Consider the following 26774-nt stretch of genomic DNA (forward strand, 5'->3'; position numbering starts at 1 on the left):
TTAAAGGTCTTTTCCAACCTAAGTTGTTCTATGATATTGTTCCGCTGACTTGCACCTTCTTCTGTACGGATTATTCCCCACCTTATTTGGTATCGCTAGGGAAACTCCTACCTCCATTACTCACTTAATGTTCAAACAAGCATCTTAGTCTCTCCACTTGAGAAGAAAGCTCCTCCTAAAAATTTGCAGTTCATCTCATTTTATCAGATCTCTTCTTAAACCTCTTCCATTATGCCTATAAAGATCGTGAAAATGGTTAGGCTGCTGGTGCACATAAAACATCTCTTAATAAATATTTCCCAGTACTTTTCCTTTTAATGTATTTATGATATTGGTAGCATCACGTAGCCCTTTCACCCCAGAGGTTTTGCATACTGAATGACTTCCTAAGCAGGGTAACAATTTCATTGTCAGTTTCTGCATTTCTGCATTTTACCAGTTTCTCAGAAACTTCCTTAGACCTTAGCAACTCTGATAAGGGGGGGAGGTCCAGTTAGCGATGACTCCAGGATATGACGCAGGCAGCAAGAAGAGTTGAGCCCGGTAGAGATGTAACTGCTCCGGCCCTCAAGCTGTATTTATACTTTCAGACACTGCAGCTCCAACAGAAAAAGACTGAAATTACCAGCCATAAACCTGCATTACACACCTTACAAAGCAAAGAATGGCTTTGAAAGAGTAAATGTGTTGTTAAGAACTATAATCTTTAATATTGATTGTAGTAGATAAGCAATTTGGTGTTAGAAAATAAAGTAGAAAGATAAAACTCCAATGTTTCTCTTTAGAAATGGACCTGAACGGTGCTGCTGCCACCCACTGAAACGTAAGCCACTTGTGCAGTTGTGGCAGGAGCTTTCAACTTTTACACAATACACGCATTTATGTAGAATTCAATATTAGTCTCCAGGCACAAATTAAATATAAGATAATTTCTCTCTCGCCTTTATTAGGAATTGCTGAATCCAGCAGTCTGACAGAAGTAAGGCTGCTACAGCTCCATGCCCCTACGTCCAACCAGTAGGAAGTCTCAGGATGCATCTGCCATAGGCACAGATACACAGAGCACACGTACTCACCATATACATGTATATACATGGCCGGCCACACAGATTAACCCACACAGACATACAGAGCATTCACATGAACACAGGAAGAACGAATGGCCTCATCCTGCTCCCCTCTCTGGCTGAGTAAGATGGAGCTCCATTAGTGTGGAATATAGATTTATTATCTATCTATACAATAGAATCATAGGAAACATTAAGGTTGGAAAAGACCTCTAAGATCAGGTCCAATCATCAAGCCCAACACCACCATGCCAAACTAGAACATGTCCCACAGTGCCACATCTACACTTTTTTTGAACACCTCTAGAGATGGTGACTTCACCACTGCGCTGGGCAGCCTTTTCCAACGCTTCACCGCTCTTTCGACGAAGAAATTTTTCCTAATATCCAATCTAAACCTCCCCTCGTGCTATGTAAGGCCATTTCCTCTTGTTCTATCACTTGTTACTTGGGAGAAGAGACCAACACTCACCTCACTACCTCCTTTCAGGTAGTTGGAAAGCACAGTAAGGTCTCCCTTCAGCCTCCTCTTTTTCAGGCTAAACACTCCCAGTTCCCTTAGCCACTCCTCGCAAGATCTGTGCTCCAGACCCCTCGCCAGCTTTTACTCTCCTCTGAACATGCTCCAGCACCCCAATGTCTTTCTTCTAGTGAGGGGCTCAAAACTGAAGACACTATTCAAGGTGCAACCTCACCAGCACCAACTGCAGGGAGATGATCACTTCCCTACTTCTGCTGGCCACACCACTTTTTATACAAGCCAGGACACCGTTGGCCTTCTTGGCCACCTAGGTACTCTGCTGCCTCATATTCAGCCAGCTGTCAATCAGCACGCCCAGGTTCCTTCCCATCAGGCAATTTTCCAGCCACACTTCCCAAAGTGTAATCTAGATATCTATAGCTCTCACTAATACATAATGTGTATATATATAGATACACACGCATATTACTTATTTTCACAAGTACAATGTTGTTCTGCAGCACGAGGTCAGTGAGAGAGAGAGGGTGCAGGGTGCTTTCTGGATATCAAGAAATGTCTGACAACAAATGGCTTAAGAAAACAGCTGTTTTAATATGACAGAATAGAACCAGGAATATAAATCAGATAATAAGAGGAATACAGGTAGTGAGTAAAACTTACAACCCCTCAAATGCTGGACAGTCTGACTTCGTGGAGCACCAGGCAGAGCCTAGATGGATTTTCCCCGTAGTGCACTGCACAGGTCCCATCCATGGAGGGTTCCCTTCTTTCCACACCTGGGTGAGCAGGATGAGCTGGCATAGGACCTTCCATCAGGTTCCCATACAGCAGCTGCTCCTGCTGACATTCAGGCTGCTCAAGCCCTCAGTACAAGGCCCAGTAAGCAAACACATCTGTTCAACATCACTAACTCTGTGAATACACCACCTTCTGCAGCATTGGAATACACACATGGATCTACCCAGCAGCTGTGCTCACACAGTTCAGCCTGCAGCTGACCCCCAGACATTCTCTCTGCAGCACACACCTTCTAACTGCAGCATCCACAGTTGCTGGCACCACAGAGGCACACCTCCCACCCACAATCCTGCTCCAGTTGTTGAATTCGGACCTCCATCACACACACTCAGGAAAAGGCAGAGGGATATAGTAAGCAGACAGGACAGGCTGCACGGAGGTGAAGGGCAAGGCTAGAAAAACATATTGACAGCAACCTGTTTACACATGACTTTCACCTGCACATCTCACCATTTTCCCACACCACCTCCTTCCAAAATCACTGTTGGGCCACCTGGTGAAAGCACTGCTGAAGAAAAAGGGTGAGCTGGTTTTTCCAGCATTCTTGGTTGGATCGCTGCTCCACGCAGTGAAGCATTTCTAGGCACAGCATCCTGGAGTGCAGTTCCTTGTAGGTGGCACTATCAGCATTTCTTTTCCAAGAGCTTTATAAAATCAGCCTCCTTCTTCATATCGATGAAGATTCCTTCACAGAGAAGCAGGGCTTACGTAATGCAAACAGCACCTTGAAGGGGGAGGACCGAACTGCAGATGAAAGCAAATCATAAACCAGCAAAAGACAAAAAACCAGCTGAAATTGCCATAAAAATCAAAGATGCTGTCACTAGTTCCCATCTGCTTCTAGAGGATCTCCCAGCAGAGCTGGTTCAGCTCTGCCATGCCAGGGGTTCAGAACATTCCCCACAGCCTACTGCTCAGAGTGGCCATAGCTCTTCCCCAGCTACAGGTGTAGGCAAAGCCATCTCTGAGAAAAGAATGAATACCATTACCAGAGATGCTGAAGATCTCAAGAACAGTTCCCATGTGCTTCCAGAGTATTTTCCTGCAGAGCTGAACAGGTTGTTCTATGCCTCGCCGTTCAAATATTTATCGATGCATCAAGGCATTACTTCCTACTCTGGTTTGAAGTGTTGGCGTAACTTATTACAACAATGATGTTAATATTGTTATTTCCAAGCCCAAAGGAATAACTGAAGTAGTTATTGCTCAACTTTTGATCCACACTCTTGACGAGTACCTGTCCCTAACAGTGTAGGGCTGACAGATGATCACAAAGATTCATCTTTCTGTCTGTGTATCTCTTTTATTGTTCCATCTTATTTGAAAAGGAGTCACTGGCTTCCTCAAGCTATGCATATGTTGCACCACAACTGATCAGCTTTAACTGAAGGATCAGAAACTACAAAAAACATGTAGATCAAAATAAACCTGACAACTGCTGGGTTAGGAAATAAACAACCTGTCTCCACCTGCACAGGGGCACTGAGGACAATCACAGGTCCTCACTGGCACAAGTCTTCTGTTCCTTGTGTTATCCAAAACGTCCCCCTCAGCCTGGCAGTCAGAGCAGCTCCTGCAGCAGTGAGGATTCTTCCCAGATCAACAGATGTCTGCAGAATCACCCCAAGATGATAGTTCCCAGTGTGGACACTACTGTGGGTTTCCTGCACACTGCTGGATTAATTTTTGCACTAAGGTGAAATAACTCTCCCTCTGGAACTTGTCCTCTAGTTCTGACACTGATGTTCACTCTCTGGAATGTGGATTGTCTAATGACGCATGGGATCACATGACATGTCCCAAGGCAATGGCCAGAAGAGTGTCCATGCAGCTAATTTTCATTTCCAACAGCTTTGACAAAGCCACAATCCCATAACCTTTGTAGTACTATCAGATTTTACAAGAACACCACTTCCACTACACCCATCAAAACAGAGTTTATCTGCCCATGAAGTGATTTCCAACCTTACAATGCCAAGCTCAGCATCCTTTAGCTTTCCTTTGGCACACAGAATACCACTGGCTTCAGGATCTATATTTTCTTACAGCTGAAATGCTGTCAGCAAGTATTCCCATACAGGTAGCTACACTGGTAGGTCCCTGAAGAGCACAGGGTTAAAAGCCTTACATGTCTTCTTTAACAAAAACAAGGACTCCAAGGCATACACAGTAACAAGAACCCTGTTGTCCAGAGGGCAAACACCCTAGTCCAGGGCTGCACATTGATGCCTCGTTGCCTTGAGTTCACCCGTCACAACTCTCAGTGGACTCACCTGCAGAGCCTGGCAGGTGCCTCTGCTTCCCAGGGGCTCAAGTGGAGAAAGGGCAAAAGGCAAAGAAGGCCACAGACCTGGCTGATCTGAGGGTAACTCTTACTTAGTGAATTGCTCACAAGTCTAAACACAGGCAGTCTAGCACCAAAACCCTGTAAACGCTAAGGATCTGTAAATCAATTTGCTCCTAACTGGATGCTTCTGCTTTCTTCCCTTGCGGAAAAATCCTAATCTTTCAATCACAAAAAGGAAACCACTTGTCTGAAAGATAACTGTGTTTTTATTTTTCTAAGCTTGCACTTGTGGAACATAATAAATGACCTGATATATTGACAACTCTGCAAAAGAAGAGTCCCCCTCTCCCCAACATCTGGACACCAATATATAAATATTTACAATGAAAAAACAGCGAAGGGAAGAGAATGAAGCCAACATCAACCAAATCACTTCATCCCTGCACATCTCATTTTGAATACAGATTATTTTGTCAAATTCTGTCTTAACCAGAACTTTCCCTTCACAGTACTGAGGCTTTAACTTCATTTTTTTAGATCTTATATGCAATAGATACACTCCTCTGGCTTCTCTAGTTTTCTTCTGTACAGTAACCATAGAATTTCCCTACTAATTTTTTTTTGCAGTTTGTTAACTCTGAAAACAACAAAAAATTAAATATAAGTCTATGTCTTCTGATACAAAGTTTCTCATACGGTCAAACACACCACAACACTGAAAATCAGCATAATGAAATGCTGTACAGTTTCTTGACAAGGACATGAGGTCTGGATCCTAACCTGTTGGCTTTAACAAAAACTCTCTTCAAATAGAACAAGTATATATAGAAAAAATAACCTTCTTATTTTTCTTGTTAAAAAAGGAAACAGTGCTTTCTATAAACAAAAGATGTGATTTGACACAGATATAAGTTACAGTGGAGAGAGCTCAGAAAGCTTCAAATAAAATTTGCATTTGTTTAAAAGGATGATTTAAGAAGTGGACTGGAAGAGGCTCGATCAGACCATTTAGTCTGGTAATTCTAGAAATGTCAGTGTAAAAAAACCCTACTGTTTTTGCTTTCTGCTACAGTGTCACACAATCACATGACTGAAAACATGTTGCCTGCAGAAATGATAGACACCGATCACACACAGTTGGGCTGTATTACATCAACACTGATTGCCTCGTCCAACAAGAGGTTCAACATCCTTCGGATACCGAGGTGCAGTCCTTAGCAGTTGTTTCACATGTGTGAGCTTCGTCTGCCTCTACTGCCCAATGACACACGAAGCCTTGGCTCTCTTGCTTTATAGTGTTCATTGAAGTCCAATCTAAAGCTAAGAAACCGAAGGCTTTCATCAGAACTGGTTGTCAGCAGGACCAAGAACTGCTGGACAATTCCCTGAAAGAGAAAGAAAAACCCAAGAGACAGCTAAGAAAACATCAGTAGTGTATTTTGCACAGGGATGCCAGGTGGTGCTCAGGCCTGGCAAAGACACAGAAGAAATACAGTAAAGGGCAAGCACAAGTGTTTATACCCAATTGCTAGCAAACGAGTTACCCTGAATTCATTCTTTGTGCAAAAACCCAGAGCTTCATTTTATCTTCATACGTCTGCCACGCACTTCAGAGTCTGCAGTGCAGACAGGTCACTCTTTTAAAATGGCCCCCACCGTGCCCTGCTGGCACTCTGCATCTGTCCAAAGGCTCCCAGGGGAGCTGTCCCTCCTTCACTGCCCTGCCCTTCCACAGCAGCCCTGCCATAGCCAGGACACCAAGGCAAGACCCAGCCCACGGCAACTGGAGACCTCTCCTTGTTTCCGTGCTGTACACACAATGCAGGCCAGGCCAGCATTAGATCACTACTCACTTCAGAAACACAAGTTTGGTGTCAGCCTCACCTATAGCAGCAAGCAACAGCCAGAACACCAGCTAAATAGGGCAGTCGGTGCTGCTGACTCAGTGACCAGACTCTACAGATTTGGAGCACTTTGAATGTGGGACTTACGCTTCTAGAGCACATCTTCCCATTCAGCTCTATTCATGGGACTATGGGAGTCCCACCACATGCGGGAAAGCAGAGGACTTTGGGTGGATGGGAAGACTCACTTGAAGAGCTCATTCCTGATCTCCACTAAATACTATGTGGACATGCCTATAACTAGGGCACCTCATTACTTCCAAAGATGATTGAGGCTGGCCAGGGAAGTCTTACATAGAAAACCCACAGTAGAGATCAGCAGGAATACGGTCCAAGCAGGCAAAAGCTACACTGCCAACTTGGAGTCATCTTGTAGAGCCCAAAAACTACAATCTATTTCACAGCCTATGCTTCTTAAAGGATTTGGCTCCATTTTTCTCTGGGAGGGATAATTTGCAATATTTGGGCCCAGGAGCAAACTCCTCCCATTTATTCGCCTTTGTCAAGTGAACATACATGATCACAAAACCTGCAGTCTACTGAGGAGTAGTAAGTAAAGGCTTCTAAGTACAGGAGCAAAGAATGAAGAACTAGATCTACAAACCGCACACACAAATATAGATGTTACACCTACACTATATCTGAAATTAATTTCTACATATCAAAGCTCAGCATCCATACAAAAAAACCCAAAACATAATCTAAGGGGCACCTGGTAAAAGTGAGTGAGTATTCGCAGCTGTGAGCACATTTTGGGTATTGAGTCTTGAAATTCTTTAATCCTCTTCTTCTCTTCTTCCTCTTCTGATGCAGTTACACCCCACTTGCCCTACAAAGAGACCAAATGATTAAAGAGGTCAAGCATCACATGATGAAAGTTGCTAATTGGGCCACCATGTATATGTTTATATATATGCCAATCATTGCCACAAAAAGACAAACATGGAGCCTCTAGTATTGAAACTATCAGTTCCATTTGTAACTGTACAGCACATGAAAGTAATCCGAGGCGAGCAAAGCAGGCAACTCTCATGCCAGCACTGCATGTCCCACAAACTGACAGTAGGGAGGCAGGCACGGAGCTATGGTGTTTTTTGCAAAAGATTTCAGAATATAAAAGCCTTTTCAATTTTCTTCATATAAACTAGACCTAAATATCTCAACCTCCTAAGTCTGCGGCAGAATCTATTCACCTAGAGGTTTGTGACAAAACGGAAATAAAAAAAACACCATTCAGCAGTTTCATTTGAATTCACGAGCTAATGACTTACATTTGTCCCAACTACATTCTTTGTTTTTGCTGTACCTCTACAAGATACCAAAAATCCTCCATCTATCGAAAGACAAGTATATCTGCCTCAATTAAATTTCATGTCCTAGCAACATCCTCACTGTACCTCGAGCTCACGCTGCTTCTTCCTCTCTTCAAACTGCAACCTCAGCTGCAGCTCCTCCAAAGCAGCTCTGTACATAGCATCTTGGGTATTCTGAAGTTCAATGATCTGATCAAAAACAGCTCGAAGCTGGTTGAGAAGCACCTGTGAGTAAGTTAAAACAATCAAACAGTTGTACAGCATGAGTTTTAAGTTAGTAGTAGTCTTCAGAACTTGAGTAGATTAGATTTTTTTTTTTTTTACATACAGCTGGAGAAACTGTTTTGTAAAGCCCCAAGTCAGCTGCTGCACGATCACACAGCTCCTTAGGACCAAAACCAACTGGCTCACATTATAACAAGTTTTACAATCAGCATCTGCCTCTGTGTCTGAGGAGCACGTATAAAGGACAATAAGGTCTTATATCAGACAAAGAAAAATGACTTTTCTCCTTGTTCCTACAATGTAAGAGAAGGTGACTCCTAATGCATAAACCAACATTACAAAGCTACAATTTAATGCAAAGGAGATGACTTACCCTGGAATCGCTATCCAGCAAGCATCGAGCTATGATTGTGTCTAGGAAAACTTCATGAGCTGCAATGATGTGATCCAAGTCCTGTGCTTGTTGAACCTTGTTCCAGAGTTCATCCCACGAACATTCAAGCACCTGGAGCAATGATTCAGGATTGGGTTGATTTGTTAGATGACAAGCTCTTTGAAATTTAAGACACACAATACATAGAGTATTAGAAGTACTACATTTTTAAGCAACTAATTGAATAGATAGAATGTACCTCAAATGTAATATAATACTGCATTTGATGTATGAAATGGACCATTTCTGATGCCAGTACGTGACACTGATGCAGCACCCCCGAAAGCTCTGTTAATAAAAAAAATCCAAAAAGATGGCATGTTAAAGACTGCAACGATAGGCAAAGCCATCGAACCAGCTTGGTAAACATTTTCCTACCAAACTGAATACTTCATAAAACGGCCACTAATCTGCAATACTGCATGGCAACAGATGAGCAGAGAACACTGCACAATTAACTCCTAGAAAATGCAAGCCAAGGATGACATCAACTGTGTGCTAAGACAGTGCTGGAAACTTGCCAAGTATCACAAGTGAAAAAGACCCTCTTTGTCCCAAGAGATCAAAATACAGTCAACATCTCATGCATTCTTTTGGTTGAAAATCAGAGGCCACAGATTTGCAGTTGCTTCTGGGGCCTCTCACATCTCTTACCATTAGCTTCAAACCACAGATAGCATATTTTTGCATTACTTTATTACAGTAAGACCAAAACAGAGGGTGGTTGTGACAGAGGTAGAGAATTTGAGGCTCGTGTGGTCCAGGTTTGATTCTCTGATCCACCATAGAGACCCACAGGTGAGTCACTAATGGCCTCAGCTGCTCACCTGTAAGAGAAGATACCTCTGTTGCAGAAGGTTATTATCAAGATTACCATGAACTGCCAAATTTCTCTGGAATGAAGACACTCAGCCTTCTGGAATCAAACAAATTACTTCCTGTGTCTGAACATCTAAAAAGCTGCCAAAATAATTTCCTTCTGCAGACAAGCTATGAGACTACTACAAAAGGAATTCTGCATTTTCTTATCTTAGGATGCTGCAGAACCATCCAATGGTCTGAAAGAGACTAAAAAAAACTACTCTTCTTCATTTCCTATACCTTTGCAGGAACACTATCCCTAACACATTACTGTTGCACCGACTTTAAACAGGAGCAATGAAAAAGCCTCCAGCCTTGACTAAACAAAAGAAATTGCTCAACGCTGGTGATTTAGATGCATTGGTCTTTCGTCTTTCACTTACTGACAGGAAAAGAGTGAGCTTGACGCTACTGTCTACAAGGATGTCTTTAAAGCACGAAACCCCCTGGCTGTTTAGACTTTTTGGTAATTGTGAATAAAACTATCCTTGAAAGTAAATGATACTTCCTTGTGGCTGAAAAACAAAAGAACCTGCAGCTCCCTCCTAGCAGTTACTGTTTTCCATTTGGTGCTCTGTGACTGGAAGAGCAAGGTACTGTTTTGGAGGGAGAGAGAGAAAACAAAAGCAAGTTCTACTATTTCTTCATAATCAGCACTGGGGTGTGCTGTTCATATATTTCAGTAAAATCTCTACCTGCAGCTTCCAGCTTAGACATGTCAGTGAGCCAGACTGACTCCTTATCCTCCAGATAGAAGGCCAAATAGGTCTTTGTAAACATTCTTCTTTGTCAGAGGCACGAACTGAGAACTATAACACTCTGCTCTTTCTGTCAATGATAGCTATAAGAGCTTGGACAGCATTTTAAATGTCTGTGTCAGCTGAAACACAGCCAAGCCTAAAGGTAACAAGCAGAAGAGCTATTAAAGAGGATTGCTCCATAGCAAAGCATAAAAAAGGCCTCCTGAAGGTGGGCTGGAGGGGAGGAAAAGCAAAACTTCCTTCTGAAAACAAAAGAACAAAACCCTAGCAATGGGAGAAGGCTCCAGCCTGAAGATCCTCAGGTGGTGAGAATAAAATCTGTTAACTGCCCCCCAATCTCAAAGGGAACAGAAAGCAAGAATGCATTGGACCATTGCTTTTGAATCAAACAAGCACTTATTTGGGACACGGAAATGACAGTAAAATAAATCCTATCTCACAGAAACAGAAAGGAAATCTAGTCATCCCATACAGTTCCACAGATCAACCTTGTGTACCGGAGTAGACCTTAAAGGAGCTCGTTTCCCAGCGACCTTCTCAGGCCAAAGTGTCCATTTTCACTCACTGAACAGTTTGTAACTATGAAAACATAAATATATCTTTGTAAAATATTACTATGGCACAAGGAGGTGTAACCCTCAGTAGCTATTTTTACCAGAAGAAATGAAGATAGGTTAAAGAAGTCAAGATAAAGCTAGTACAGAGGCTCACAAATACAACTATATTCTCAGCTGAGAAGCAGGACCATAAAATCCGAGTCCATTAAACATATACAACAGCCACTACACTCAATAGCTTTCCTGTTTCTTCTCAAACACCTGTTTCTCTTATCTCAGCCTGTTCTGTTCTCTCTTAAACAAAAGCACAGGGAATAAGTGAAGATAAAACCAGTAAATCCAGAAGTGTGCCTGTGTGAGACTTACTACCTTCAGCACAGAAAGAGGGAGACAAAGGGTACAGATAGGAGGGCATCAATGAAGATGAATTAAAGGGGATGGAAGAGTAACAGTCTCCTTCCAGAGACATGGGACATTTCGTTTGTTCACCGCTACAAAAGCTCATAACCAAGGATTAAATAAAACAGGAAACTTCCATTTACAATGTTATTTTATCTTTCTCATAATCCAGCATTAAACAGACAGTCAAAAAGAACAACAAAATACAAAATTCTCTGTCCCAACAGACTTTCCCTGTTCCTCCTCTTAATACAGTTCTAAATAAGACAGTCAGACTTCTACCAGTTTACAATCACGTCATTCATTTGGGCCCCTCTCACCTGGCATATTTTTCAGAAGCTTTGCATTGCACATGTGCCCTTTCCATATGTCAGTAAGAATATATTCCATTCGCTTTGCTCTCCAAAGGAAATTAAATACTCTCAGATAATGGCTCATGCACTCACGTGTAAATACCTACAAAACAAACAAAATATCAATACAAATTCATCGTAGTGAGGTGGGTGTTGGTCTCTTCTCCCAAGTAAGAAGCCATAGGATGAGAGGAAATGGCCTCAAGTTGCACCAGGGGAGGTTCAGTCAGATTAGGTATCAGGAAAAATTTCTTCACCAAAAGGGTTGGGGTTATCAGGCACCGGAAGAGGCTGCCTAGGGAGGTGGCTGAATCAACATCCCTGGTGGTGTTTAAAAGGTGGACAGACAAGGTGCTCAGGGATACGGTTTAGTAGCAGACAGGTATGGCTGGGCTCAATGACCTCAAACGTCTTTTCCAACCAAACAATTAGACGATTCTTTGAAATTTAGCAATGTACCATGTGTCCTGAAGTACCAAGAACCTCTTCACAGTCCATCTTATGTGACCCATACGATTTACTGGTTAATATTGTCAAAACAAAATCCCTGGAAACTCCAGAGATTTCGGAAAGACCCTCAAGGGCTGAACTCAATTACCTAACATTGAAGAAGGCACAGGGCACTGCAGGAAGTGTAAGAAAGACTGAACACAAAGCCTAAACAGTTCACCTTTTTCAAACTACGCACATACGCGAAAACTCCTTCTGCTGCTCAGACTTAGATTTTCATGTCCTGTTTAAAACAAAAGTTCTTTACAAGTTCCTTATAGAGGCTAAATACATTCTGACCAATGACCAAGGCTAAATACATTCAGATATCTTCTCAGTAGTTCTAACACTACCTATCAAATTTCATTTAGACAGTACAAACAGATTCTCCCCAAGTACATTCTTCAGTTCCTTGCAAACTATCCCAAATCAGCAGGTAGATGAGTAATAATGGAAGAGGAGCACTCAAGCTAAAATCTCATATAGAACAAATGAATTACTGATTTTCAGTAATGATTGTTTTAAACATAGCTTTTCAGAATTTATAAGAATTTATAAGAATTTATAAGAATTTATAAGAATTTATAAGAATTTATAAGAATTTAGAGTTTGGCTCAACTGTTTATACAATGGGTACATGCTACAATGCCAAAAAAAAAAGTCTCTCTGATCTTACAAAACAAAAAAAAGATCACTTCGAATTAAAAACACTTATCTGAGACACCTTCACATCAGCAGTATAGGACATTACCGTTGCTATTGGCCCATCAACATGATAGTCTAAGCTGAAGACATCCCATCCAGTGTCCCCAGGAGAGACCTGCATTAAAAAGGTAGGCTACTTTCAGTGTATAATCAGAGCATACTAGTGCTGAAGACCAGCTCTTGCTTACTCTTTCATTTTCCACAGCCTATGAAAAAACAAGCATCCACGTCAATGACAAACAAGAGTTCCTTGTTGAATGTAGTACACTAAGCAAAACTGAATCAAAGTTTAACACGTAAGTGGGATTCATCTCATCCAAATGCTGACATTTGTAAGATTAATGTTTTTCCATTGCAGTTAGTAAAGGAAATGAAGGAAAAGAAAACCTTCTCAGGCAGGATTCAGCCTAAGGTATGGGTTTATTTCAGATGCTACAGTATATCAGTTAAGTTTCACCTCTGAGAGTGGAGCTTTTCTGTTAACTCAAACTTCTTAGCAGAGGTCTGTCTCATGAAATGCACTTTCATTGCTTCACTGTTTCTAATTACTGGTGACAAACAGACCACCCTCAGATTGTTGTATGAGCAACAGCAGTAGGAGCTGCTTGCAGAACCTCGAATCAGCGCCAGCAGCAATTACTGTTAGATTCCAAATAGTCAACTTCATATTGTCAATGAAATGGCTGTAAACCTTCAATACAGACAACAGGCAGGACCTAGGAAAAGACTTACTGAATGAGGTTTACATAATTCAAAGTCAATTTCAGTGGAAAGGGGGAAGAAAAATGTATTTACTATATACTCATATGAAAATTTTGTTTCATATAGATGTCTGCATGTATACACACCGAGACAAAAAAAGGGTATGTTTTATGTCAGAGTAAACATGATATAACAGACCTCCAGAAGCCGAACATCCAGTCGTTTGAGAATCTCAGGATTATCAAACTGGGCATTAGTTGCCCTCACTGCTGTTTCAAGGATCCCAGTCAGATTATGCTGATATAAGGTTGTAGCTGGTCGTGCAAGCTCTGGCCTGGTGGTTATGAAACAAACAGTCAAGGCATATTACAGGGATACTCTGCAGCAGCAATTTGGTAGTAATTGCAGCAGACAGTGAAACACTTCTCTGACAGACTTTCAAAGCCTCTCGTGTTACTCTTTCAGTCTTAAACATGAAGGAAATCAAAGAGCAAAATATTTCAAACTGTCTATTCATGCACAGCTATACACCTGAGCATCTGCAAGTAGAGAAACTTTATCTTCACTTAATGCCAGTAATTTGAAATTGCCAGGATTACTAGCATAACTATCCTGTAATTTGAGTTGCATTCATATCTAAAATGAGGCAGATTACATCATGAACACATCAAACCAGTAACTTCATTTGAGTTTTGAGAGACTTATAAGCCATCTCACAGCCCTAGAAGTGCTGGCAGAAGCACACAAACCAACCCCCTCTACGCAACCTGAACTTCACAAAGACTTGCAACGTGCAAGCAACAAGCACCTCACACTACTTCTCTCCCCACTAAATGAGTATTGGAAGGCCCCTCAATATTACTGCCTCAAATGTAATACTGACTCCACAAACCAACCTTATTCTGCTTTACACTCATTTTCACTTAAAAAAGCATGGCTACATACAAATCAATGCTTATAAATATTGAAGGGGCACATGTCAAGAGGCTGTGGCCAGACTTTTCTCAACAGTGCCCAGTGACAGGACAAGAAGCAATGCACAAACTGCAAGGCAGGAAATTCCACCTTAACATGAGGAAAAACTTATTTACTGTGAGGGTGATGGAACACTGGAACAGGCTGCCCAGGGAGGCTGGGGAATCTCCTTCTCTGGAAATATTCAAAACCCACCTGGACACATTCCTGTGCAACCTGCTACAGGTGAACCTGCTTCAGCAGGCTGACTGGACTAGATGATCTCTAGCAGTCCCTTCCAAGCCCATTCTGTGATATTGTCACCAGATGATGTTGATTTTGATTTACAAATGAGTTAATGAAAGCTCTATTAAATAGTCTGCCTTCTAGACCAAAGGAAAGCTTTCTAAAATACATTCTAGGTAGATCAAGTTTCATTAGTATGTAAAAGCAGTAAGCTTGCAAATACAAATTAAGATCTGAAACTGATACTAGGGCATGCACTTGAGTGCTTAAACAGAAGCTGATGAGGCATCAATTAAATTTTGAACAATGCACTGAGGGGTTTCGACACAATGTTCTGAACCAAACAACTCCAAAACATAGAAGCCTAACTTGACAGCAATATTAACTAGTGGCATCAAGAGCAACAAAAGTTTTCTGCTTAAAGTTGCTGACAAGAGCAGAAGAACTGCTACCATCCTCGAGGCTGTCACAAGGTCAGCATAAAGATATCTGCATCAGTGCAACTTTGTAAAATGGTACTCTATATACTTCCTATCTATAGGAAATATAGATATACTCTACTACTATATACTTCCTAAAAAGGAAAAACAAAGTTTAAGCCTCAGGATCAAAGAAATTAAACCTCATATATAATTTAAAAGTTGTTAAATTAAACTTTGAGTAATAAGACACTTAAAGGGTCCTCTTCCAAAAGCAGTACAGTTTCTGTGCTCATCATGCCCATTTGCAAATGACAGAATTCAATGTAATTACCATTCCTAACTCTCTTACTTGAGCAGGTCCATTAAATGCCTGATAAAGTCTCCTTGACCAAGTAGTAAGTAGCGCCTCATGGCCTGCATGTGCTCCAGTAAGTTGTACTTCTTATTAAGAACATCCAGCAGGTATTTGCTGGTCTCAAAATAAGCTGCATCAATTTTCTCTTGAAATGCATTTTCCAGATCTGTGAACAAATCAGCAGCTAAAAAAGAAAAAAAGGTTAAAATTAAATTAGCATTTTTCCCCAAACCAAGGCAAACAAGCTTTGAAATTAAAACATACAAGCAGAGAAACTGCTATTTATTATGATCCACAATATTATATATTGACAGACTCAAAGCAAAAGCAGATCATACTTCAATATTATTTTTAATCTGTGCCCAGCTTGTACTTTCCGATAAGAGTTCATATTATTTCACGACTTTTATATAGAAAGTCACTTTTTTAGCTTAATGAAATATTGGAATTTACAGAATCAAATAGTTTGAAGGAGATGTAAAAGCTCAAGAGCTAGGGGTAATCTTTGTTGGGGGGGTCTAAATGAGAAGTCACTTCTAAGGATTAGGGGACAGAAATTGAAGAATCAGTGAGATCACTCAACAGAAAAAAAATTTCCACACATAATGAGAGAGGAGGGAATATGCCTGCATTATCTGGGGAACAGCCAGCAACCTGACGTTTTTTTCTCTACCTTTTATACAGGGCAACTTGAGCGCAGAAAGTAGGACACCACCCTTTAGCAGGAAACGTATTTCATTCTTTTATACAACTATAAGCTTACTAAGAAAGAGACTGCAATAAGGCTATTATGGGGTGGGTAGAAATGTGGCTTCTTCAAGCAACATAGAGCAAAACTCCAAATACCAGACTGCCAAGTATGGTAACATTCAGACCTTTCTCAGCATCAAAGGATATACTCCCCTCTTTCAATACTTCTTAATTACACAACTAGGTAAAAAACTAAGAACTAGGTACCAAATCAGCTAAGACAGCTCACTACCTCAGTTTCAACCTGTCCTGCAGACAGGAAAAATTAAAACCAAGATTGACATTGCTCAGATGACATTCAGCCTCAATTAATAAAATACTTTTAAATTAAAACTTGAAAAACAAAGGAAGGTTCTAATAAAGAAGGCACACTTTAGTGAGGAAAACTTCACAATGCTTGCTTCAATTACATTCCCTGAGGTTTCCAAACTCTCATTCAGTAACCTATGAAGCTCTCCATAGGACACCAAATGCACAGAGATGTCGGAGATAAACTGCTGTGCTCAAAATCTAAGAAGAATACTTCTTAGTCAAGTAACACATGAAGCTTAGATGTGAGAATAAATGCAGCTTATAGTAAGGAAACCTCAAAGTGCAGTTTCCAGTCACTGATAGCAAACCAGGAAAGACAGTTGACCAAGTTCTCCACTCACTCTGGGCAAAGCAGAGATCTGATATAATCTGACAGCACAATTCTTGCATTGCTGAGGTAAGGAAGCACACAGCAGTGTTCCCACTGCTAGGAAAGAAAGAAAAACATCCATTCCTGCAAATGTATGTATCTTACGGGTAGAAGGCAGTCAGAATTTTTTATCAATTCTGACTTCCATTAAGTCTTTCCCTGTCAGCAGATCCTGCCCCCTTAATTAATATCTTCAAAGGATGGGTTCAAGCAAGGCTGCTTACAGGCATGGTAGTACCAACCATGCAATCCACCATATGGTTTCACTGCTGGCTCTAGAGGAAGAAGAAAGAACTTCCAGAAGGGGTAAAAAGCTAGAAGAGGAGTTTTACACATAGAACACACAAGGTTATTGTGGAAATGCCTTTCCACAAGATGCTGTGGGCCTAACAGGCAAAGCAAAGGGAACAAACAAACCCAAAAAGTTATGAGCCAATACCTCCAGCTACTGGACACAGGCGTTAGGCCTAGGACTGCCTCAGGGCACAGACAAAGCCAACAGGGAGCAGGCAATTGCCTAGTTTGCCTAACACAAGCCTGCCAAGTTGCACATGCTGGCCTCCACTCAAGTAGGGGCAAGCATGTGTAAGGCAGTACTTATGGCTGAGAACACATGGACCAGTCTCAACTTCCTGTTATTCCAGGCAGAAAAAAACCCTCAACCTTTCTTCGCTATTTAGGACTGCCCCTCTTGCCTTGAGGGAAGTGACCTTGCCACAGCCCTTCACTTCCGAGACTAGAAAATTGCAGTTTATACATGTTGCTGTAATGTACCATCTCTGCATACACTCACACCAGCACAAGCAATGCTCCATCCTCGACTGACAGGCAAAACTACTAAAAAGCTTTCTTACATAAAATTGTCAAACAAGAGGCCTGAGCACAAGTTTTTAAAGCTGTACAATATTATCTTGCAGCACTGTAAAAAGTCAGAAAGGGCTCAAGAAAGAGTCAAGCAAGAACAACTCACAGACAGGTCCATGAGTTGCTACTGAATGTAGTAGTCTCATGTAATTCCCAGTTCATAAGTTGGCAAACTGTGGACAGCTAGACTTTGGAGCTGGGATCATTTTCTGTCTTTTATACTGTCATTCTTCCCCAAGTACCCGCTACAATTCCCTGTCAGGGAAGATGATCAACTTCTACACTGCTCATCTCTGACTTCCTGATCTAATACATGTTCAAATCGGTTTTGACATCATGATCACTCAGCATCAAAAGGAAATGGAAGAAACAAAAGAGTTAAGGTTCCAAAGCAAATTAAAGAAAGAAAAAACACAATCAAATGCATAAAGCAGACTTAAAATGAGAAAAAGCATCCAAAATTTAGGCTGGCATCCTAGCTTTCCATTGTCTCATTAGAAGAAATTATCTGAAGGGACTCTCAGGATATTGTCAGATGGCAAACAAGGATGATAGGATGCATTTCCAACATTACTGACAGAGAATGTTCTTTCTGGACTGAATGGGTAAAATGCCTTAAATACAAATGCAGTTTTGTGCAGAATTAAGGCAGTGCAATACTACGAGGTATGCAGGCTCCAGACCACAAGCGCAGCATGCCTTTAGCACACTGCAGATATAGTGGATAACATGCATTTCTGTCTGAAACTGGTGTTCTCAGCACTTAAGATAGTGTACTTTGCTTTGAAGCTCTCATCCCCTACATGATAACGAACCCATATTTGTGTAGATCTTCCATTCAATCAAGGACAGAGAAACAAGTGCAAATTAAAAACTTATTGGAAAAGCATGGCCATAAACACCACGTGAAGTGGTGAAACCATGGTAGCCAAAGAATGGTTTTGCCAAAGATTAGTTTTGCCTTTTCAGGAGTAGCTGGCAAGATGAAGTTTCAAATGCATCTACAGCCCTTATTCACTTAACTCAGACCCCTCCCTGGACTTTAAGAGCATCTTTGACAAGGCAAGCACTTCACATGGTACAAAAATCACATTATTGGTCAAAATATTCTTGCAGACATGAACTGGATTTCATTACCAGAATATCTTTCATGAAGGTACTCATGCTAAAAGTCCATACTATGATCCAAGCTAATCCCAGGTTAATCTGAAGGGGGGGAAAATAAGACAATTCCACAAAACCAGGGTTCAAAGTTAAACATAAAAAAAGCCATATTTGAGTACAGGAATAACAAAAAAGATAAAGTACAAAATGTCAGAAAGTGCAAAGAAGGATGTTCATAGAAAACTAAGTAAAGAACTTGACAGAAATCAAATGTTTAGGTAATTCTTCTCTTGGCAAAAGCTGAATATACTAGCAGTAGGGTATCATTACACTTTTAGAAACTATGTATGAAATAGCATTAGAGAAATTACCCCAGTGATCTAAATCTTAACAATTAGACTCTCTTTAGTACATAAAACGAGTTATAAAAAAGTTATAGTAGCAAAATATCACCTTCACCAGAAGAAAGCAAGTTGTCCTTTATCTCAGATGTAGCAGTATCCTACATACTCCATTATCTTCCTTGCTTAGTCTTGGCAAATGAAGCCTCCTTGGTTTAGATGTTTAATATTGGCTAACTTTCATCATAAAAATGGTTATTTTATTGCAAAGAATATGCCACCAAAGAATAACCACAAATAATATGTAAGTTCTCATTAAAAATGAAATCTTTCCTAAACAGAAAGGAATAACCTATCATAGTAGTATCATAGTATAGTTTGGGTTGGAAGGGACCTTAAAGATCATCTAATTCCAATCCCCCTGCCACGGGCAGGGACATCCCACTAGATCAGGCTGCCCAAGGCACCATCCAACATGGCCTTGAACACCTCCAAGGATAGGGCATCCACAACTTTCCCTGGGCAACCTGTTCCAGTGTCTCACCACTCTCATAGTGAAGAAATTCTTCCTAATGTCCAGTCTAAATCTGCCCCTCTCCAGTTTATACCGGTTCCCCCTGGTCCAATGCCAACATGCCTCTACAAATAGCCCCAATGCCGCCATCCCTCCTTCCCAGTTTGTCTCTCTTGAACAGCCTGTAGCCATCAATAGCCACATTCCAGTCATGAGGCTCGTCCCACCATGTTTCCATGATGGCAACCAGATCACAGCTTTCAAGTAGCACAGTAGCTTCCAGCTCCTCCTGCTTGTTACCTAAGCTTCATGCATTAGTGTAAAGGCACTTCAGCTGGGCTGCCGGCTGCATCACCTTCCCAGTGGACCTTCTTTTGCCTACAAGGTGTTTTGGAGAAGTCTGCTCCCTAACACCTGACCCCTGACACCCTTTGTTAAGTGCTAGCTCCGTGTTAACCCTCTCCCGCTTCGTATCCAGTTTAAAGCCCTATCTACAAGCCCCACAAAGTTCCCAGGCAAAGATCCTCCTCCCCCTCTGAGAAAGGTGGCTCCCATCTGAAGCCTGTAACCCTGGTGCCACGTAGGCCAGCCCGTTACCAAAAAACCCAAAGTTATTGTTGTGACACCAGTCAAGGAGCCATGTATTTATAGACTGGACCCGTCTGAGCTGTTCCATGTCACCACCTGATATTGGGAGGAGGGAAGAAAAAAATTACCTGGGCCCAATTCCCTCAGTAGCCGGCCCAAGGCCTTAAAATCAATTTTTATCTCCCTTGGGCTTCTTACAGCTGCTTCATCACCTCCCACACAGAGCAGCAGTAATGGGTAATAGCCTCACCAGGCTGGGAAGTTTCGTGGTTACATCCCTTACCCAGGCTCCTGGGAGGCAAGAGACTTCCCCGTGAATGGGGTCTGCTCAACATATCAGACCCTGTGTCCCCTTCAATAGAGAGTCTCCTACAACCATGACTCTCCTATCAGTCCTTGTGCTGGTCATAGCAATGGTGCGTTTACGTCATTTCAGTCTCTGACCCTGCTCTATGTGGTACATACACAAACCTGAAGGAATTCCAATAGTTGTATTTTGGTTTAACACTCAACAGCTGGTAACCCAGATTTTAAGTTATCTTCAAAAAGAATTCTATTCACCTTATACATATTTAATTTTCCTCAGACATATTACAGTGGTAAAGTGCACTTACAGATAAGTTCCTGTCCTAGTGTTTCTACTGCTCATTCTTTTATTTACAACTAAAAGATTATTTACTATTTTTCATCACCAAATTAATTTAGTATTATGAAATTGTACGATGTCTATTTGAGAAGTCACAAGTACTAAATATTTACTGTAGTACTCAAGAATCTCTGTCCCTGCCCCCACCCAGCCCTTTCAACTCTGCTGAAGGCAGACCCGTTTTCATTCAGAAATCCAGTACATTAACAACCATCCAGCAAACTTATCAAATTAAGAAAACAAAATTACACATATGGATCTTCATAAATCTTTTGTCAAATGCTAGTACCCACTAAAATATCTGTATTTTAGAGCAAACTGGACTTTTGTACCCACTATCCAAAACATCAGTTTACAGGCTAAACCACATTGTTCAGAACTCAGTTCAAAGGGAAGAAGTCGACTGATACTCTACCATCTCTTGAAGACTCAGCAGATTTTGCCACAGCAATCACTTTTGTGGATGGAGTTTGATCATGACAAACTTGATGCAAGAAGTTTATGGATTTTCCTATTAGGAGGACCTGAGGGGGAAAAAAAAAAAAGATTTTTCTTCTTTTTTTTAAGTGATTTGCACATCAAGAAAAAAACCCACCAAACAAAACAGCCACTCACCAGGACAACGGCATATTTTGTCATCTTTCTGTGCTCTTACCTTCACAATTCCAACCACAGCAATCATAGAATCACTAGCTTGGAAAAGACTTCCAGGATCATCGAATCCAACCATTCCTATCAATCACTAAACCATGTCCCTGAGCACCCCCATCTACCCGTCTTATAAATACCTCCAGGGATGGTGACTCAATCACCTCCCTGGGCAGCCTCTGCCAGTGCCCCATGACCCTTTCAGTGAAAGTTTTTTTTCTGATGTCCAGTCTGAAGCTCCCCTGGCGCAGCTTGAGGACATTCCCCCTTCTCCTGTCCCCTATCACTTGGGAGAAGAGGCCAGCACACTGCTCTCTACAATCTCCTTTCAGGTAGTTGTAGACAGTGATCAGGCCTCCCCTCAGCCTCCTCTTCTCAAGGCTAAACAACCCCAGTTCCCACAGCTGCTCCTTGTAAGACTTGTTCTCCAGCCCCTTCATCAGCTTCATTGCTCTTCTCTGGACACACTCCAGAGCCCCAACATCCTTCTTGTATCTAAGGGCCCAGAACTGAACACAGCATTTGAGGTGCAGCGTCACCAGTGTCGAATACAGAGGCAGAATAACCTCCCTGGTTCTGCTGGTCACACCGTTTCTTATACAAGCCAAGATGCCATTGGCCTTTTTGGCCACCTGGGCACACTGCTGGCTCGTGTTCAGGTGGCTGTCAATCAACACCCCCAGGTCCTTCTCCTCCAGGCAGAGGCGAACTTCAATGCTAACACAAAAAGGTTTTAAACAAAAACCTTTTTTCCCCTCCTTGAGATCTCCTTAAACAAACTTCTTCAGATTGAGAATGGAAAAGAGAAACAGTCTTAGAGCCTTCCCCAGAAAAGAATTCTAAAATTCTTAAGCGCATTATTCATTTTTAAATTTGTTCTCTATTTTCTTAATGAAAGTCTAAGTAGTAGCTTAGGGCAAACAAATCATTAGCAGAGTAACTTTCAATTTCATACCTTTTTTGATTGTTCCATTGTCATAAAAGAAGGGATCATTGATTTCCTCAAAGTGTATTTGTCATGCCACAACCGATCAGTTTTAACTGTAGGATCCGAAGCTACAAAAAACTGCAGATGGAAATAAATATGAAAAACAAAAGATGAATGTAACTCTCTCCCCTAGAGTTTCATTTCCACATTCAGAAAATGGTAAAAACATTCTCATTTACTCTAACTAAAAAGCAAAAGCACACCAACATGTTATTCATACATGCAGAATTTTCCTGCATGTATGGATGCAATGGATATGTTAATTGTACATTGACCGATAGGAAGTTAAGTAACAGCTTGCATAATTCAATCTCCTCTGTACGTTATGAAATCCTGATTACCTCAGGGTAAAGGGTACTATCTGTAAAATACCCTCTATGAAATATAGGTGTGCAGCATTTTCTAGGCATTAGTTATATAGTTAGGGTAGGAGATAAAAGTTGAGAATATATGTATAACATGCTTTTATTTTGCCGCTATTTTCACTCAAGCTCCTTTAGATTTCCTTCTATTTTAACAGTGCAGAACTGCTGAAAAAAAATGAAAAAAAACCCAAACAAAACAAACCTAAGTATTCTGCAACTGAATTGGTGATGAAATGCTAAGGCAACTCAGCTCCAATCCAAGAGAATACTTTAATCTGCATGAAATTAACTATTTGATTAATTTTATTAAAATGGCTGTGGACGGATTCTGTCCTCATCTTGTTAAACAAGATCTTGTCCATTTTTTTGGACAAGAACTTTTTTCACTGCCTCTAAATACCATTTCCACAAAGAATGCCCCATTGTCTTTGTTCAAAAACTGTGTCTATGGTACGAAAATTATAGTTTTCAGTATACCATATCCAACAATTATGAAGACGCTTACAGTGTACATGTAAATTTTTAAACAAAGAGTTGAAAGCTAGTTAATTATATAAAATCCAGAAAAGACAACACCTCACATCTGAGGAGTACCTGGAAAAAAGTCAAGTCTATTTTACACTTGTAGTCATAAAGATTCATAGACATTTCCCACAAGTCTCAATCTTTAAGATCATTATAGATCCACTGTGGGTGATATTTGTACTCAGTTTAATTTTGACCCAGATGGGTAGTTTCAGAATTCAGACAGCATATTTCAAACTCAAGTTATTCAGATGTGTCTCAGAAGTGCTCAATTCATTTTTTAAAATGACTACGTGGCTTCTTGAAACAACAAAAAAAGTCACTTTAACAAGACTGTACTGATTGGAGACAGGAAAAAGTTGGGAGACCTCAAAAAGGCATACAAGCATTCAAGAAGAAAAATAACAGTTACTACAAACTGCTGTTGCACAAGTCAGAACAAATAACTCTGTGCAGTTTCTAGAGGAGCAGTGGAACCATAAACCTCTTCTACCCAATCTGACAAACCAAACTTATTTATGAAACTGAGAGTAACAGCAGATAACTGTCCTGGTTTTAGCTAGGAGAAAGTTAATTGTCTCCCCAGTAGCTGCTATGTTTTGGATTTAGTATGAGAATTAATGTTGATAAGACATCATGTTTTGGTTGTTGCCAGGTAATGCTTATGTTCAGCCAGGATAGAGTTAGAGTCAATTTTCTTCCCAGCAGCTACTGTGTTTCCAAGTCAGCACAAGCAGAATGCTGATAATACACTGATGTTTTCACTTGTTGCTAAGAAATCAAGGACTCTTCCAGGTTCCTACGCTCTGCTAGTAAGCAGGGGCACAAGAAGCCAGGAGGGAGCACAGCCGGGCAGCTGACCCAAGTTGGCCAAAGAGATATGCCATACTGTATAACATCATGCTCAACATATAAATGGCAAGTTGTTTGGGGCCAGGGTTCACTGCTCCAGGTTGGGATGGGTATCAGCCATCAGGCAGTGACTAACTCATTGTGCATCACTTGGTTTGTATATACTATTATTATTTTTATCCTTATTCTGTCTTCCTTTGTTCTCCTATTAATGTGTCTTTATCTGAACTCGAGTCTTCCTTTGTTCTTAAGTTCTCCTTCCCATCCCATCGTGGGGGAAAACAGAAGAGTGAGAAAGTGGCTGCATGTTCCTAGTTTCTGGCTGGGGTCAAAACCCCAACAGTACTCAGAGTAGAATATTCTGAACTTTATTTCAAATACCAGGCTTGTATTCTAAACAGTTACAAAACTCTGTATACATTACTATTGTTATATTAAGCAGGAAAAGAGAGAACTGTCTCTCTTCAGAAGCAAGCATCTATTTGTCAAGTCCACCATTCTGCCTCTATTGAACAGACCCAGGATATGATTCATTGAAAACAACATGCTGCATTAAATACAACCTCCAGGTATCACACTAACCGAATCCATGAAGAGTCACATTTCATTTTGTTACTGTATATATTACCTATTCATATGTTATACAATCCCATCGCTGTCCACTTTTCAAATTCTTCTTCAAGCTTCCCACAGATTTTACTCCCACAAAGCAAACACAGAAAATATTTATTGCAGCACATGCTTTACCTCATGGTATGTATCCTCCAGCTCTCCATCATAAATCCAGCGATAAAGGAAATTAAGTACAGGATGGGATACTAGGCCAAGAATGTGCTGAACCAGAGATCTCATGTAAGGATCTCCTGTTTTAGTATAGGCATGAACTGCTGAGGCAAGTTCACCCCCTTTTCTCCCTGTAAGATCATAGGGGAGAGGGAAAGAAACATATGAAGGAAAAAAATATATACCACACTTAAATTCATCAGCCATTGATTTTAAGTAGTCATATGTCACTCTCTGCTTGCAGAACAGCAATTCTCAAGCGCAGCAAAAGCACATTTTTTCATGTTGACAGAGAATTTTAAGTGATGATGTTTTAAGGGATGAATCATTAATCTCACTGAAGTATTAAGCACAGCTCTCTGACACTGTATTCTGTCTCCTCTATGGTATATCTGAGGAGTGCAAATTCAAAGGCATCAGATCACATATTAAAGATAGTGTAATACTTTTCTTCCCCACTACCCCCATCAGTAGAATATTAAAGGAGCCTTAGTATGTGTTTTCCTTCTCTCTCATACTTGACACTCTCAGATGTTTTGCGTGCATACATACACACAAACACCTTTCCTACTTCGTTTTTAAAGTTCCCTCCATAGCTCCTTTAAGCAATATCTCCCTGTCTCCTTGCCATTGAAAAGAAACTGCCCTTCACCCCAAAAAAAGATGATCTTGTATTTGACTTGTTGTTACGCTGCACAGCTTAAAAGTTCCTTGCAGCACAGGTTGTAACATTAATTTTTTTCATTAATATCTGAAAAATAAAGCCCACTTTTTTTCAAAATTGTTACCAACTCCAATAATCAATGTAAAACAGATATTCTTGTTCAAGATATTCATTCCAAAGGGCCACAATCTCCACTATTTTTCAAAGATAGCAAAGCTCAAGTACCCCTTCAAGGAGGAACATACATTGGTTACTGGCCAAAGTTTTGGCTAACTCTGACATCACTCCTCAGCTGTTTCTTGTGGACTGCCAAAACAGCCACACACTAGTTGCAGATCTGTAGTTTCATTGTTTCACATGAATCTGCAGACAAGCTGCAAATCACTCCCATATGTCATCACAGAGAGAGGAACAGTAATATTCATACACAGTGAAGAGACTGAGCCAACCACTTCATATTGTACCAGCGGCGGTTTTTCCATAGCGTAACACTATCTGAAAGGTAACTAAAATTTCACAGTTGAAAACCACGTGCTTAAAATTGGAAGAATTTCTCAGGTTTAAAAAAAAAAATCCAATAAGTGTAAGTTTATCAGAAAAGCACTACAATGTGTCACATTTTGGCTTACACTAAGAGACAGAGAATCCTATGAAATAGCTACTCAAAGTTAGTGAAACATAACAGTAATGTTAATAAGAACCACTTTCAGCATGCACAACCACTCAAAGTTACATAAATTCTCCAGAAAACTTAAATTAATGTCAAACAGACCTTGACAGTGATCAACAAGTGCTGCAAGTGTCTTTAACCTTATTTTAGGATCATATGTCCAGACTAGAAGACGTCGAAGCGTTAAACTGCTCTCAAGTCCCAAATTCACGCCCTGATCATCTTCAAGTTGCAACTGATCAAATCAGAAACAGAAAGACAGATCAAGGAATAAAAATGGCAAAAATGAAGCAGAATGGTTTTTGTTCTGGAGTTAGGTTTTTACTAGTGCACTTGAAACACTCAGCATTATACATTCTTGCATTAAATCATTGGTTCGAAACCCAAAACCCAGAGCCACTCACATGGAAACACAGAATCAAGTGCAGGTGAAAGGACAGAGAAAAGCAGTAGTTTAATAGGGCAGACAGCAAAAAGG

General features: G+C 40.8%; 1 protein-coding gene across 1 annotated transcript in view; it reads right to left on the bottom strand.

Annotated features, from left to right (window-relative positions):
• Positions 1 to 4876: 4876 nt before the first annotated feature.
• The window catches only part of TUBGCP3 (tubulin gamma complex associated protein 3), a 53996-nt gene continuing 32098 nt past the window's right edge, over positions 4877 to 26774 (bottom strand). The window contains exons 10-22 of the mRNA XM_054083488.1: positions 26399 to 26531; positions 24927 to 25093; positions 22405 to 22515; positions 21217 to 21325; positions 15307 to 15496; positions 13534 to 13669; positions 12680 to 12748; positions 11407 to 11542; positions 8708 to 8796; positions 8449 to 8580; positions 7935 to 8075; positions 7250 to 7366; positions 4877 to 6018 (exon numbers count right to left, since the gene is read on the bottom strand). Coding sequence (XP_053939463.1) covers positions 5860 to 6018; positions 7250 to 7366; positions 7935 to 8075; positions 8449 to 8580; positions 8708 to 8796; positions 11407 to 11542; positions 12680 to 12748; positions 13534 to 13669; positions 15307 to 15496; positions 21217 to 21325; positions 22405 to 22515; positions 24927 to 25093; positions 26399 to 26531 — 1689 coding nt within the window. The 3' untranslated portion in view covers positions 4877 to 5859. The remainder of the gene's footprint in view (positions 6019 to 7249; positions 7367 to 7934; positions 8076 to 8448; positions 8581 to 8707; positions 8797 to 11406; positions 11543 to 12679; positions 12749 to 13533; positions 13670 to 15306; positions 15497 to 21216; positions 21326 to 22404; positions 22516 to 24926; positions 25094 to 26398; positions 26532 to 26774) is intronic.

Source organism: Cuculus canorus, chromosome 1 (genome assembly GCF_017976375.1).
Source record: "Cuculus canorus isolate bCucCan1 chromosome 1, bCucCan1.pri, whole genome shotgun sequence".
Lineage (NCBI taxonomy): Eukaryota > Metazoa > Chordata > Aves > Cuculiformes > Cuculidae > Cuculus > Cuculus canorus.